Source organism: Syngnathus scovelli, chromosome 13, assembly GCF_024217435.2.
Source record: "Syngnathus scovelli strain Florida chromosome 13, RoL_Ssco_1.2, whole genome shotgun sequence".
NCBI classification, from domain to species: domain Eukaryota; kingdom Metazoa; phylum Chordata; class Actinopteri; order Syngnathiformes; family Syngnathidae; genus Syngnathus; species Syngnathus scovelli.
This window is the reverse complement of record NC_090859.1, coordinates 6,066,720-6,083,234: the sequence shown is the minus strand read 5'-3', so window position 1 is coordinate 6,083,234 and position 16,515 is coordinate 6,066,720. Positions and strand designations below refer to the sequence as shown.

Sequence of the window (16,515 nt, the reverse complement as noted above, 5' to 3'; positions counted from 1 at the left end):
TCTTTTTTACATCTGAAGTAACACAAGAGCATAAACAACACGCTGAGAGAGACTCGGTTATGATGGTGTCAAAAAAAAATTCTGTTTTAATTTGTACTGATCAACAATATGCCTGAAAACATTTAGAGCCGACATTTTACAGTAAATGGCATGTACAGTTAGTTTAATCGCAAACATTTGAATTCATGTACAGTATTTACAGTGCAGAGACACTGACTGATGTAGAGCTCGCATTAAAATGGTTAACAATCAGTTAATGTTGTGCACATTTGCATCTTGTGATAAGAGCTTGGGGGGAAAAAACATTATCGACAGTTGTCTTATATTTTAAATGCCACACACTGTATGATATGACAAAATATCAATGGTGAGGGCAATGGTTTTGTGGCAGTTTATTACAATTAATGGTTTTTCAAAGTGATGATTCCACGAGAATATTGATGGTGAAAACAAGCTAATATGAGCCAGTTGAGTATTGATTCGATGACCGCAGAAAAAAAGAAAATATCGGTTTAATTTAATCAAAAATTCTATCTTCAGGTTACAGATTTCCTGTATTATTAACTCTCAGTGTCAAAAGCAAAGGTTAATCACAGTTCATATTGATCCAGTGAGTTAATTAAGACAAAATCTTAAATTAGCCATATGAATCATTGTCATGTTCAGTTACATTTTTAGGTCATAAAGCAAACGCTTTTACACTGTGCCACTTTTCTACTGACAAATTCTTGGACATTCCTTCCTCAGTTTTTCTTCTTGAAAGCTTTCATGAAGCTCAAGCATTATACCTGCATTGCATTGTGAAGATGAACTAAGTTTTATCTTAAAGTGACAAAGATTGCTTTTGTGTGAAGCATAACACACATACGTAGGTAGGGAGGAGAATACTGGTGAGGAAAAAGAAAAAGTGGGAGCACATTCACTAATGATACCACAACTTGTGTTATTTTGAGAATACATTTGTAACATGGTAATATATTGTATGATTAAGAATGTCATCTACTGCTGAATTAGCACCAGAATGTTTGCAACAATAATGTCTAATACAAGTACTCAACAGTACTTTAAGACCCCAAGTTTAGATATTATAAAACAAATCTAAGAGATGATAAGAGGTTGAGTGTGATCTGAGGTAGTATGATGATTTAAATTATAGGAAGATGCTATGCTATTGCTCAATTTTGAGTTTAACTAGCTTTTCAATATTTTCTAAAGATACATATTAAGTGGTCTGTGCCTGTCATGGCTATAATCCCCAGATTATCAACTAGCCTGTCCTGTGAAGGGTGCTTCGTGATATGGACCTTTCAGTCTGTACATGAGCGCTGCCACAGTTTGGATCACATTGCTGGCAGTAAACCGGATTTGTTTCCAGTGAGGATTGGACTCTGACAAGGTTGTCCTTTGTCACTTATTATCTTTAGGGTCAGACGCTGCTGAGTCTTTGAGGTCTTCTGGATTGGGGTCCTCTGCAGATGATTTTGTTTTGTTTAAGCAGCTATCTTCCACTCTTGGTGAAGTAGTTTACATCAGAGTATGAAGCGGTTGGTATTAGAATTAGCACCTCAAACTCTGAAACTATGAGCCTCAGTTAGAAAAGGCTTCAATCCCTCCCTGGGATGGGGATGAGCACCTGCCCCAGGTGTAAGAGTCCAAGTATCTTGGGGTCTTGCTCGCATGACGAGTTTTTTTTTAGGGAGAGATTGACAGTGATGCGTACTTTGCATCAGTCTGTCGAAATGAAGTGAGCTGTGGCAAGGTGATTTTCAATTTACCAGTCCATCTATGTTTCTATCATCACCTTCGGGCACAAGATGTAGATAGTAGAAAAAACAAAATCACAAACAGCTGCTAGAATGAGATTGCTCCAAAGGGTTTAACTATCCCTAAATAATACTCTAGGAGAAGTTAAGCAACGCTGGAGGTGCTCAGAGTAAAGTTCACAATGTCTCACAGCTGCCCTGGAGATGTCTCAGGATCTCATGGAAGAGATGGATGAAGTGGCAAAACAAGTCTGAGGTTCACTGCTTAGGCAGCTGTCCAAATGATCAAACCACAGAGCAGTGGAAGAAGACGAATGGACAGATTGATGGAATTAGGTATTTAAAAATACATCTTGAAATTCAAGATTTGATGTGGCTCAATTATCTTCCAGGATATTATCATATCTCATATTTTGTTCTTTCTTACCAAGTAGAAATTTACAAATCAAAACTGATACATTATCAGCTGTAAATATGTTGCAGACATGTTTCTATAACAACAATACCCATTAAAAAATGAACATCAGTACAATTCAGCTTTAAGATTAAGCTGAAAATGATAACTTCCTTGAATTGAAAAAATCTTCTATTTTAGGCATAAAGATATACAACAGTTCCACCCTAAAGACTTTCAGTTCAGCTGGGTACTCACCAAGAGTGAGACACTACTTACTTTCAAGAAAACTCTTAGGAAAACCAAAATATATATGATTCTCCTTTCAATCAAATCAAAAGCTGGTGTCATTATCAGTGTGATCCATGTTGGTCACAACTTAATTTTATCAATCACATACTTTCACATTAGGCTCACATTTGGAGCACTTTGCGCGTGCCACTCTGTTAAACCAACTGCTGGCTCTGCTGGTCAGTCCAGTGAATTGCTTGTCCCGCCCACTGGCAAAGCATCAATGCAATTGGAGGATCTTACTGTCAGTCACAAACTTCAGACTATCAAGATACTGTACTTTTACCCTCACAGCAGCAATGGAAATGTGCTCTTGCTTCAAACAAAATGCCAAACAATCAAACTACAATGTGAGTCCCACAAGCTGTGGTCCTATCAGTGGTCCTTCAAACAATACTGTCCTGCAGCAGAGGTTCAAAATCCTCATCACTGGTGGTGGGAGGAGTTTCTTCGTCGCTGCCTGGTAGAGGTGTGTTAATATGGATGCCTGCCAGCGACGACAGCGACTCTTTGCTTGTTGGGCGAGGCTTGTCACTGAGAGGCAGCTGGGATGACGAAGAGGCGGAAGATGCTTTTTCTGGGATGAAGAGAGCAACGAGGAAGGCGACAATCACTGTACATGACCCCAAAAGGAAAGGTGGGCCAGGGATGAGCGTTTGCTAGAACAAACAAGAACATTTTTTTAAATAATTTAATAAAGTGCTGGTTGATATCTTCTTCCTCCTGTGTTTTATTAAAAACAATCAAGAGTCTCTTTAATTTCTTTATGTATGTACCTCAGTGGGACTGTGAAGAGGCAGGGGGTCAAAGTCTCCCTCGATGGGGTCCATAGTGTTGAGCTCCACATTGAAGAGAAAGAAGATAAATCCATACAGAGCTGGACCTAAACCGTTACACAGACCTCGGATACCCGTGATCATTCCCTGCGCCACACCTATGGGGACATATTGAACTCAGGTCAACATAATAAGTGACTTAGCTACAGACTGCTAAGTGCTCATAATACATGACCTCTTCACATGAGTCCAGTCAGAAATCTTAATACTGGTGCAGTGACCTTTCATTGTGAGAGAGATGGGATCTTAGCAGAAAAGGGTAGAAATTCTCTTTGTCACCTTGCTTATCTGGATCAGCAGACTGTGACACCAAAGCTGAGACTGCAGGGAAGGTTATAGAGGACATGGCTGCAACAGCACCAGCTGCCCACATCATCCTGTTAACATAAACGCCCAAACACATGACAACATGATTATCTGGGGGAATAAGGTGGGAGTTTGGGTTAAGGTATCCTTCGCAGAGTTTGAACAGTGGTGATGTTCATGCAAAAAAAAAAAAAAACACAAATGGATCTCACCAAGGCTCTGATCCAAAGCCATACCAGGCCAGTTGAAGAATCTGGAAGCCCAGACCCAACAGAACTGTGTTCTTATTACCAAGAGTCCTCATAAGCAGTGTGAGCACAAGAGTCTGAAGATAAAAAACAGGCAAATTATTATTATTAATTTTTTGTATACTTCATGAGTTGAGCTGCATAAAAAAATTCTGGTTAGCTGAAATTATGATAGGGTCACTATCAAATATTTTTAGATTGATTTATCGAATAGTCGAATAGTTGGACAGTTTTATTTGCATTAAATGGTATTAAAAACATTTTCCGCATTCCGCTTATGTTGTGTGTTTTGCGAGTGGTTGCTTTTTGAAAAATGGACAGTTGAGAGGCTAAAAACAAAAAGCTAACTAAGCCATGCTGTTAGTTTTGAATATTCACTTGGACTATGTATGATAACTACTAACACCAACAACAGCAGCAGCAGCAGCGAAAGCAACAACTACTACAAAATTGCATATTAATGTCACGACACGATGGTTCTCATAATCTGGTTTATTATTCCACTTCATTAGCTGTAGTGCTCGGCGGCACGGTGACATACTGGTTAGCACGTCTGCCTCACAGTGAGGAGGGTGGAGGTTCAATTCCACCTCCAGCCCTCCCTGTGTGGAGTTTGCCTGTTCTCCCCGTGCCAGCGTGGGTTTTCTCCGGGCACTCCAGTTTCCTCCCACATCCCAACAACATGCTTGGTAGGCCGATTGAGCACTCCAAATTCCGATTGAGCACTCTAAATTGCGAGGTGTGAGTGTGGATGGTTGTTAGTCTATGTGTGCCCTGCAATTGGCTGGCAACCAGTTCAGGGTGTGTCCCCCCGCCTACTGTCCGATGATGGCTGGGATAGGCTCCAGCACGCCCACGACCCCCGTGGGGACAAGCGGTACAGAGGATGGATGGATGGATGGATGGATGGATGGATGGATGGATGGATGGATGGATGGATGGATGGATGGATGGATGGATGGATGGATGGATGGATGGATGGATGGATGGATGGATGGATGGATGGATGGATGGATGGATGGATAGCTGTAGTGCAAATATCTTCTTGAGTGTGTTACCTGTGCAACAATGGAGAGAATTCCTACAACTCCAATAAAAACAGCAATTGTTGTAGAGGAGAAATTGACGACCTGCAAGAATTTTACAAAAGTGAATATGATTAAACATGCTGATGAAATATTGCAGATTTACAACAAAAATGTATTTGTTTTCCTTTTCTTTCCTCTTTAAATTAATAATTAGATTAAGTGTTACCTTAAAACATCTAAGAGAGAAAATACACATCCACTGCACGACAGATTGTATTTTTCACCCACATGCATGTACGCTACTTAAACATCTTGATTCTGTTTAACGCTGTCTAATTTGGTTTAATTGTATTTTATTTTGATTGCTCTGATTGACGAATTGAAATCTGCTGTTCCAAAATTCCCCCGCCCTTTGTTCCCAATACGATGAGAAAATGAGAAAATACGTACGTTCATCTTGAGTGCTTTTCACTAAATATAAGTTGTTTTCTTGAACGTTATGTGTTTGAACTCATATTTCTACCATGAGATGAATTTTTATATGGAGGCAAGATCCCTCCCACTACACAGGTACTACAAACGCTGTAATTTCCAGACTGTTGAGTGCATCTCAATATAAGTTAAAGAAAATTGGATTTAATGTCCGGTTTGGGGACCTCAGCATCGCGTCTCTGCTTTTTGCAGATGACGTGGTGCTGTTGGTTTCTTCAGGCCGTGATCTCCAGCTCTCACTGGAACGGTTCGCAGCCGAGTGTGAAGCGGTCGGGATGAGGGTCAGCACCTCCAAATCCGAGTCTATGGTCTTCGGTTGGAAAAGGGTGGAATGCCCTCTCCGGATCGGGGATGAGATCCTGCCCCAAGTGGAGGACTTCAAATGTCTTGGAGTCTTGTTCACGAGTGAGGGGAGGATGGAGCGCGAGATCGACAGGCGGATCGGTGCAGCGTCGGCAGTAATACGGACCCTGTACCGGTCCGTCGTGGTGAAGAGAGAGCTGAGCCAAAAGGAGAAGCTCTCAATTTACTCGATTTACGCTTCTACCCTCACCTGTGGTCACGAGCTATGGGTCGTGACCGAAAGAACGAGATCCCGGATACAAGCGGCCGAAATGAGTTTTCTCCGCAGGATGTCCGGGCTCTCCCTTAGAGATAGGGTGAGAAGCTCGGTCATCCGGGAGAGACTCGGAGTAGAGTCGCTACTCCTCCACGTTGAGAGGAGCCAGATGAGGTGGCTCGGGCATGTTATCAGGATGCCTCCTGGACGCCTCCCTGGGGAGGTGTTCCGGGCATGTCCCACCGGTAGGAGACCCCGGGGACGACCCAGGACGCGCTGGAGAGACTATGTCTCTCAGCTGGCCTGGGAATGCCTTGGGATCCCCCGGGTTGAGCTGGATGAAGTGGCTGGGGAGAGGAAAGTCTGGGAGTCCCTCCAAAAGCTGCTGCCCCCGCGACCCGACCCCAGATAAGCAGAAGAAGATGGATGGATGGATGGATTTAATGTAATTTTAAGGAAAATACTATTTTGTGATGTAAAATGACCTGTTTCGAGATATAATTCTTTGTGCAAATCACAAACCGCTATAAGGGAGTGCTATAAGGGAGTGTAGCTTCAAACATTGGTGGACCTATTACAGAGAAGTGGTGTGCGTATCTTACCTGTCGCAGGTAGAGGAAGAAGCTGGAGTACTGTCCAGCCTCGGGTAAGTATGACAGGAACACTGTGATACATATGAGTAGGACTGTGGGGTCCTGACCCACCTTCCTCAGAGACTGAAAGAAAGAGAGCAAAACAACAATAGAAAGACAGGAAATACAAGACAGAAGTAGGTAAAAAAAAGCACCGCCACATCTTAGTTATGGTTTACTTCGGAAGGCGGTTATGACTATGAACCCAAATAATATGATGCCGGATGATATGATCACCTCTTACTACATACAAAAGAACAGCCAGTAAAGATGGTTTGTTCAAATATTATCTCATTTATTTTAAAAATGGGACAGGTTGGAGGATTAAAGATTTTATGATTGATTGATAACCCTATTAGCAAAGCATTTGTGTGCATAAAGGTCACAATATTCGCATCAGGTCATCATCATGAGTCAGAATTTCCTTTAGGTGTATTATATTTATTGTTTTATTGATAAGCTCAGTGGCCTTGTGGTATGAGTATCCGCCCTGAGAATGGGAGGTCGTGGGTTCGATCCCTGGCCGAGTCATACCAACTATAAAAAAATTGAACCCGATGCCTCCCTCCTTGACACTCAGCATTTAAGGGTTGGATTGGGAATGCTGTAAAGCTGCACCTTCTTGGCCCGCCCTGCATGTGGCAGTACCTGCACCTGCTGGGCAAACGACCCTCTGAAGGCGAGAGGGTGGCAAGGGGACGGCACGGCCGCTTGACACCTAAAACAATATTTGTGCTGGTAAGACTTGCAGAAATAACTGCTAGTCTACTCATCCTTCGGCTCGACGGGAGATTCCATCATCATTGAGCAAAGTAAATTTGGATTGACTAGCAAACCTGAAATGATGTGGTGGGCCCCCTGTGGTGGTTCTGTGGGAGTGATCTTACTAACTGGTTTTATTTTTTTAAAGATTGCATTTTCATCATTTTAGTAAAAATACATATTTATAATTATTATTATTATTGCTATTTTTCCATCATTATATTTTATTTTCAAATTGTATTTACACCACATATATTTTGTTTCTGCTGCTTTTATCTGAATAAAGTTGAGTTAAGTAGTACATGCATCCATGGTATGAATGTGATTATTATTGGGCTAATTTTGTATTAATGTTCTTCTAAAGTGGCTTAAGTAAGGTAGATGCAAAAGGTAAGTACCTGTGCAGGTGTAGACTTTTCCTAGTAATCCAAATTGTCATTTTTAAATACAGTACTTACAGCAAAGGGGTCCGCTTGTTCCCAGGATATTGGTGCACCCCAGGTATTTAGCCTCATTTTGTCCGGCAGAGACTCAGGCACAGCAAGCAGGATGAAGCAGATGTCGACGAGGGCGATCAGTGTAGCCACCAGAACCACCAGGTTGTCCCCATACCATGCTGACAAATATGCCCCAATTGCTGGACTTGTCACCAGGCTAGCTGCAAACGTAGCAGACACCTGGAACAAATGGACAATAGGAGGAATGGAATGCAGCATTGCGTTGACTTGAAATGAACATTTCCTTTAACTGCACATGCCGGCTCCACAAGCAGCCAAACGTAACTATAAAATAATAATTTTGCAGTGAGTCACTGGCTGCCATTTAAATGGATGACAAATTGCAGCAATGAATCATTCACACTCCATATTTCAACAAAAGTCACGGGACTATTGACTTTTAATGTGTATCTTGTGTTCACTCGAAGCCTTAAAGATAAATCATAAACAACATATTTAAATTTGATGTGCCTCATTGTTTTCTTTTAAGCCCGTTTGTGAATGCCACGGGTTCAACTATCCGCTACAGCTGAAAAGCATACTGTAAGTCCTTTTTCAACAATGGTTAGCAAGCATGTGTTAATAAAATTAACAAACCTAAAAAGAAAGGACAAGATAATGCAGTACTTACCAGACCATAAGCTGTACTCCGCTCTCTTTCATCTGTCACATCAGCAACATACGCAAAAATGACAGAGAAGGTGACAGAAAACGCTCCTGACATGGAGATCATGGCAAAGTACCACCTGTTAAAGAAGGAAGAGAGAAGTCACATTATAGATATATTTGTGAAAAAGAATTTCAATTTTACTTCTTGGCCATTGCTCATTTTTTAGCAATATTAGCAAAGGTATAAATCACTAAATATTATTTAAGGAAAGTGTTTATGGCTTTAGTGGTTGAATAAAGCAGAGTTGATGCTTGCCACAGTTTGAGACTGACAATTATATATATATATATATATATATATATATATATATATATATATATATATATAGACAAGTAAATAGAAGCAGTGATAAGTTGGCCACGCGTTCGTAGTAATGGGATGATCAATGTTACTTGTTAATTGCTTAACACTAACACAAAAGTCTCTAAATAAAAAAACATCGTAATTTTGACTTAGAGGCTCAGCATTTGACAAATGGGTATTGCACAGGTGTCAAACTCAACGCCCGGGGGCCAGATACGGCCCGCCGCATCATTTTATGTGGCCCACGAAGACCCATGTGTCATTACTAGAATTACAAATTGTCTTCACTTTTAATATCTTTTTTTTTTTTTTTTTATATATTTGACCAGTTTTTTACTCATCTGGTTTGAAAACGAGTTATTTGTCAGTTTCTTTTGTAGCTTTTACTGTATATAATATGAGGTGCTCATACATTTATTTGGGTTGACAGTCATAATGTCCCTCCGAAAGAAGCTATGACAACAACGCAGCTCGCGATAAAAATGAGTTTGACACCCCTGGTCTATTGGATACAGCAGAACAAATGATTCCGTGCAATGTAATGAAAACTGTGAAAGTAACGTCTTAAGTTAATTTTTATTGTGGAAAAAGATTACACCGTGACCTACCAAGGGCTGAGTCTCATGAGGGGGATTGGGGCACAGGTGAAGAAGACAGTGACCAACAGGAACGAACGCCTCCCCCACACATCAGACAAAGCACCAATCAGAGGGGCAGACATGAACGATAAAAGACCCTTGACAGGAGGAAAAGAAAGTCAGTGACAGCAAAAAACCCTTGTAAAAAATGCTGAATAGTAATTAATAAGGCCAATGTCTTGTTTAAAATTTATTCTAGTCCTACCAAAATGTGAATTTTTTATGCCATTATGTTTCTGTATATCAATTCAACTCTTGACGATGTAATTTGCAGTAACCCGAGTAGTCTGATTTCAATTTTCCCCCTAAAAAATGCAAAATCCATACCAATGATTTGCAAATAACATTTTTGAAAAACATTTTTACCTTCACGCCTTGAATGAGTCCATTCATCAGGAACGTATGCTGTGGAAATGTTTCATGTAACACCTACACAGAAAGACAATAAAGATAGATCATATTTTCATATTGTTTAATAAACTTTGTACAATCACTGCCACTGTATCTAAAAATAAGGCAGCTACACTACATGAACTACATTGGTAATTCTCAAAAGATATTTTAACCACCAAATCAAGTTACAAAGATAATATTTCTTTTACTGAATGGTATCATTATTAATATTATTAGTATTTCTGCATTCAACAATATATATATATAAATCAGGGGTAAAAAGAAATTATATGACGTACAATTTCTAAAAAGTAATACCCTTCCTTTATTTGAGTCCTCATCATATTTATTAAATAAAAATGTGACTTCCACGAGTTCTAGTTTTGAGTAAAAAAATCGTCGATACATTTCCAAGCAGAAAAGCTATCTTCACGGATCACACCACTTTACCCAGATTGTTTTGTTACTTTTTAAATACTAAATACATAAAATAAACAAAAATAATTGGTTACTGAACAGTTGGGGAGTTTTTTAAAATACACTTTTTAGGAAATAAAATTGTTTCTGATTAATTGATGGAATATTTAGTAGACTAATGGGTTCTAAAAATATTTGATAGTGATAGTCCTAAAGTGTTAATCTCCTGTGCAATGACATTGATGAAGATAATTACTAAGATTAGCAAAAGCACTAAAATCCCAAGGCGGCTCGGTGAGGCACTGATTAGCACATCCGCCGGTGTGGGTTGGATTCCACCTCCGGCCCTCCCTATGTTAAGTTTGCATGTTCTCCCCAAGCCCGAGTATGTTTTCTCTGGGCACTCTGGTTTCCTCCCACATCCCAAAAACATGCTTGGTAGAAACGTCTATACAGCGAAACAAATAATTCCGTGCAATGTAATGAAAACTGTGAAAGGAACGTGGTAAGTTAATTGCTATTGAAAACATTACACCGTGGTCATGAGTTCATAAATTATATTGTTATTGAAAAGATTACACCGTGGTCATGAGAGGAATGGTAGGCTGATTGAGCACTTCAAATTGTCCCTAGGTGTGATTGCAAGTTTAGGGTGTCCGCCGCCTACTGCCCGATGACTGCTGGGATAGGCTCCAGCACGCCCGCGACCCCCGTGGGGACAAGCGATATAGAATATGGATGGATGGACTAAAATCCCACTGCGACTTACAAAAAGCTTCCAATTTCTTCATTCAAAGTGATGACATCAACAAGGTTCAAATGGCCTTGAGGACTACTCTAAAGTGAAGTGCTATTCTGGACAGAAGACCACAAATGTTTTCACTGTGAATTGTTGACGAGTCTATACACTTGCCAAGATGCAACTTTGTTTTATGTGTGACACAAACTTACTCACCGTGAGCATGGGTGTGGTCAGCAAACCCCAGGCAAAGAACTCAAGGAAGATGACCACAACTGCATGGTACACACTTGGTCGGCCGATACCCTGTTGAAGCTAATACACACATTCAAATCACTACTATAGTTTAGTGAGGCAGAGAGGCATACAATCTAATGCTGTCACCAGAGTTTAATGTCACAGTTGGGGAGTGTCATATCTCTGTTAACTCAGTAACACTCCATCACGGACATAAAATGATAATAGTGTGTGTGTGTGCGTGTGTGTGTGTGTGTGTGTGTGTGTGTGTGTGTGTGTGTGTATGTATGTATGTATGTATGTATGTATGTATGTATATATATAAATAAATGTGTGATATATATGTATACACACACACACACACACACACACACATATATATATATATACACACACACACACACACACACATATATATATATATATATATATATATATATATATATATATATATATATATATATATATATATATATATATATATATATATATACATACATATATCGGGCGGCTCGGTGGCGCACTGGGTAGCACGTCCGCCTCACAGTTAGGAGGGTGCGGGTTCGATTCCACCTCCGGCCCTCCCTGTGTGGAGTTTGCATGTTGGGGTGGGTTTTCTCCGGGCACTCCGGTTTCCTCCCACATTCCAAAAACATGCTTGGTAGGCCGATTGAAGACTCCAAATTGTCCCTAGGTGTGAGTGTGAGTGCGATTGGTTGTCTGTCTCTGTGTGCCCTGCGATTGGCTGGCAACCAGTTCAGGGTGTCCCCCGCCTACTGCCCGATGACGGCTGGGATAGGCTCCAGCACGCCCGCGACCCCCGTGGGGACTAAGCGGTTCAGAAAATGGATGGATGGATATACATATATGTATACATATCACGCATTTAGTACATACACATACACACACGCACACACACACAATGAAATGCTCTTGTGATACCACCACGTCATTGTCATGTCAGTATGCATATACACTGCTCAAAAAAATTAAAGGAACACTTTGAAAACACATTAGATTTCAATGGTGACATTTTTTGGGAGCGATATCTATACCGATATGGACAGTTTAATGTCTCAGGAACAAAAGGATGCCACATCTTTTGATGGAAATAAACGTTTTCAGCCTACAGAGGGCTCAATATACAAACACCCCAAAAATCAAAGTGAAAAAATTATATGGCAGACTCGTCCTTTTTGCCTAAATTCAATTTCTGCAACTCAAAATTATTTTCAATATCTTGTGTGGCCCCCACAAGCCCACATCATTTTGTGTGGCCCGCGACGATAAATTGTGCATCAAATTCGTGTCATTACTAGAATTGCAAATTGTCTTCACTTTTAATATCTTTTTTTTTTTTTTTATATTTGACCAGTTTTTACTCGTCTGATTTGAAAACGAGTTATTTGTCAGTTTGTTTTGTAGCTTTTACTGTATATACGTAATATGAGGTGCTCATACATTTATTTGCATTGACAGCCCTCTGAAAGAAGCTATGACTACAATGCGGCCCGCGAAAAAAATGAGTTTGACACCCCTGGTCTAAGGGCATCAATGAGTTCCTGTAAAGTCTGAGGAGCAACCTGGCAGCGTATGACGGACCGAAACATTATGTCCCAGAGGTGTTCTATCGGGTTTAGATCCGGTGATCGTGAGGGCCATTCAATTGTGTCAATTCCTTCATCCTCCAGATACTGTCTGCGTACTCTTGCCACATGAGGCCGGGCATTGTTGTGGATCAGGAGGAACCCAGGACCTACTGCACCAGCGTAGGGTAGGGTCTGACCATGGGTGCAAGGATTTCATCCCGATATCTAATGGCAGACTGCCGTTCTCTAGCCTGTAGAGGTCTGTTCGTCCCTCCATGGAAATGCCTCCCCAGACCATCACTGACCCACCACCAAACCGGTCATGCTGAATGATGTTGCAGGCAGCATAGCGCTCTCCTTGGCTTCTCCAGACCCTTTCACGTCTATCACAGGTGCTCAGGGTAAACCTGCTCTCATCTGTGAAAAGCACAGGGCACCAGTGGCGGACTTGCCGATTCTGGTGTTCTATGGCAAATGCCAATCGAGCTCCACGGTGCTGAGCAATGAGCACAGGAAACACTACAGGACATCGTGCCCTGAGGCCACCCTTGTGAAGTCTGTTTCTGACTGTTTGGGTAGAGACATTCACACCAGTATCCTGCTGGAGGTCATTCTGTAGGGCTCGGGCAGTGCTCAACTTGTTCCTCCTTGCACAAAGCTGCAGATATCGGTCCTGCTGATGGAATGAGGAACGTCTACGGCTCTGTCCAGCTCTCCTAGAGAAACTGCCTGTCTCCTGGAATCTCCTCCATACTCTGGAGATTGTACTGGGAGACACATCAAATGTTCTTGCAACAGCACGCATGGATGTGCCATCCTGGAGGAGTTGGACAATGTGCGCAACTTTAAGAAATCACCTCATGCTCCAAGTTGTGATAATGACTCTAGCTAAAGCCAACACTTGTGGAAAAACAGTTAAAAAAGATCAAGAGGGATCCATCAACACCAATGCAGCTGAAACTGATTAACAACCCCCTCTGCCACGTACCTGACCAAAACCTTATCAGAAAAGTCTAATTGAATTCATGCCATACCCTGATAAAAAACTGTTCCTTTAATTTTTTTGAGCAGTGTATTTTTGTTACATTTTGTTTGGTAGTGTGCCACGAGACTTTATTCATCTAAAATCGTATGCCTTGGCTCAATAGAGGTTGGCAAACACTGCTCTACAATGTAAACCGATGTAATTAATTTGTAAATGATAGCCATCCAATCATTTTCTATACAGGTAAAGACAAACAACCAGGTAAGTAAAATGATGTCTTCAATTTAATTTGCAAATCAGAGAATCCAGATAAAATAAACTCCACATAAAAAGGCTCGAGCTGGAATTCGAACACAACTGCAAATCTGTGAGGCGTCTGTGCTACCCACACATGCAGCGTGCAGTCTTAGTAATTGACAGGCATTACATAATTTTCTTATCCAACCAGCTGTACACAAAATTCAGTACAATACACAAGAGCAAAGTCCAAATGAATGTGTTTTCTTAACTAATCAACAACAAAATATTTCCTAATATGAATGACAATGTATGTGTCAGAGTGATTGCAATGCGGTGAGCTGAGTTCAACAGAGATGTTAAAATGGACGCTTGAGCATCTATTGTAGAGGGTGCAGACTGCCACTGAACGCTGTGTGTTCGAGGCAGAGTTGTTATGTAACAGATAATGGCTGCATCCTGAGCACATCACCATTGCTCTGATCACAGCCGACTGATTGATTATAACACAAATGGGCCGCTGTCTTATAACGCGCCCTATTATACTGTTTGACTATATTGCGTTCAAACACTTATTCAAAACCTCTTTCTTATCAAATGAAATATTGGTCTAAAGGTGTGTTTTGCATACAGTGAAAAATAAATGACAAATTATATCATAACATCATATGACAAATGAATTAATTCACGTAATCGCTTTCCAATCCAAATAGTGATAATTACAATAACACGTGCAGGGTGAAATAAGGACAATGCTGAACGGATTGCTGAGGCAGAATGATGTTAAAATGGCGTGTCATCTACCCACCGCGGCCCCGTCCTTCATGACGATCTTCTTAACAAGAACCACTCGGCCGGTGCCTGCCGGCGGTTCCCCCGCCATCTCTTCACACCTGCCGCCGGTGACGAAGCATCCTTGCCGCGTTGATATCCGCGGTTCTCCGGGTGGTTCCAGGATGTCACCTTAAAGAGAGCCCCGAAGAGGCTAGACCGAGCGAAGGGATTACGAACAGAATGCAAGCAATAATGCGATGATCGTCTCAGGGTGGATAGTTTAGTTGGTTACTCCATCGGTTTAGTCAGCACTCAGCGGTTCACTCCGTTGGGATGGTGCATTCACGCATACTGTCAAGTTAGACATGAGAAGCACTGGACTTCCGGTTTGTTTTACGTTTCGCTATGGCGCAAAAGGCTCAAGAGTTTGCGGACTTTATTGATTGATTGCAGTTGTTCTCATGCCTGTGTGACTCATTGCTTAAGACACAGCTATGAAGGTTCCATGAAGCACTGAGCAATTAACTAATTATGTGGTTCCATTTTGAATTGGCTCTCTGGTTCCATTTTGAATTGGCTCTCTGGTTCCATTTTGAATTGGCTCTCTCACTTTCTCGCACGGTAATTCGTTCAACCAATAAATACAGTAAATTGATCAAATTTAATTTATGATGCTTTCTTCAAATGAAGGAAAGATGTCGATCGTGAACCACCGATTTGCGTCTGTGCATTTGGCAAAGTATTTATTTTACTTTGAAACATTCCGGTTGTTGTCGCAGTAACAGACGGAGACGGACTAGCAGTGTGTAATCTGATCACGTGTAAATGGCAGTGGTCTTGGCTGGCTGCTCGTGCGTGTGGGTGCGTGCGTGCGTTCGTGTGCCTGATAAAATAACAACAAATGATGGAGGAAAACGTGACCGCCTCTTATCAATCAGAGAGATTTTTCAAAAAATGCTGTAACTCATTATACATTTTTCACTCCTGATAGTCGAATACTATAAATAATTCCACTCCATGACGTTCACCGAAGTATACGGCCACATTCCAACAATTTTCATGTTGGGATTATTGAAGATTCTAAATTGTCCTTTGTTTGCATTCAAACATCCTCAATTAACTTCTATACAAAAATCCCAGCCATAAAAAAATAATGAGCAATCTCAAACCACCATGGCAAGCAGATGCTATGCTCGTCAGAATTACTACATACACAAGAAGCTCACTCGTTTTCCAGGTTTAATCACGTGACGTTCCGCCTATAGCAGAATTTTCAAATTTGTTACGCTTGGTGAAAATACCCCCAAGAAACACAGAAAAGTGATGCTGCCGTGAACGGCGCTGCCAGGCCCTACTGGGAACAAAATAAAAAACACCTGCCTTTGCATTCATACTCATTTTGAGCTTACATATAATTGTCAGCTTTCTTGTTTCTATTTCCTTTGGTTTTAAAGTGAAGTGAATTTTGAACTTTATTCGTATCTGTATGTTGCACTAGATGATCCACTAGTAGTAGTAAGACTATCAAACTATATTTGCTGTACAGAGAAGCTTTAGTTTCAGTAGTGTATAAGTACTTAGTAGAAGACAGAAGGGCCAGTTGTCCGTGACCAGGGAGAATTCAGTTTCAGCAATGTGTGCAATCCTATAATAAGGTGAAGTGGCTTTTTTACATCCATGCCTTGGGCCACTCAACTTTTTGGAAAGACTTCACTCTGACATCGG

General features: G+C 41.0%; 1 protein-coding gene across 2 annotated transcripts; it reads right to left on the bottom strand.

Annotated features, from left to right (window-relative positions):
• Positions 1-57: 57 nt before the first annotated feature.
• On the bottom strand, positions 58-15,148 carry mfsd14ba (major facilitator superfamily domain containing 14Ba). 2 transcript variants are annotated; one of them, XM_049737210.2, is made up of 12 exons: positions 14,825-15,148; positions 11,185-11,283; positions 9,786-9,848; positions 9,390-9,517; positions 8,440-8,554; positions 7,770-7,988; positions 6,520-6,633; positions 4,897-4,968; positions 3,803-3,915; positions 3,564-3,661; positions 3,225-3,382; positions 58-3,107 (listed from the first exon to the last, which is right to left on the bottom strand). In XM_049737210.2, exons 1-12 carry the CDS (start codon positions 14,897-14,899, stop codon positions 2,835-2,837), a joined length of 1,527 nt encoding a protein of 508 aa, XP_049593167.1. In that variant the 5' UTR covers positions 14,900-15,148; the 3' UTR covers positions 58-2,834. The 2 variants fall into 2 exon arrangements, with proteins under 2 accessions (XP_049593167.1, XP_049593168.1); XM_049737211.2 differs by having other exon boundaries at positions 58-3,025.
• Positions 15,149-16,515: the final 1,367 nt, after the last annotated feature.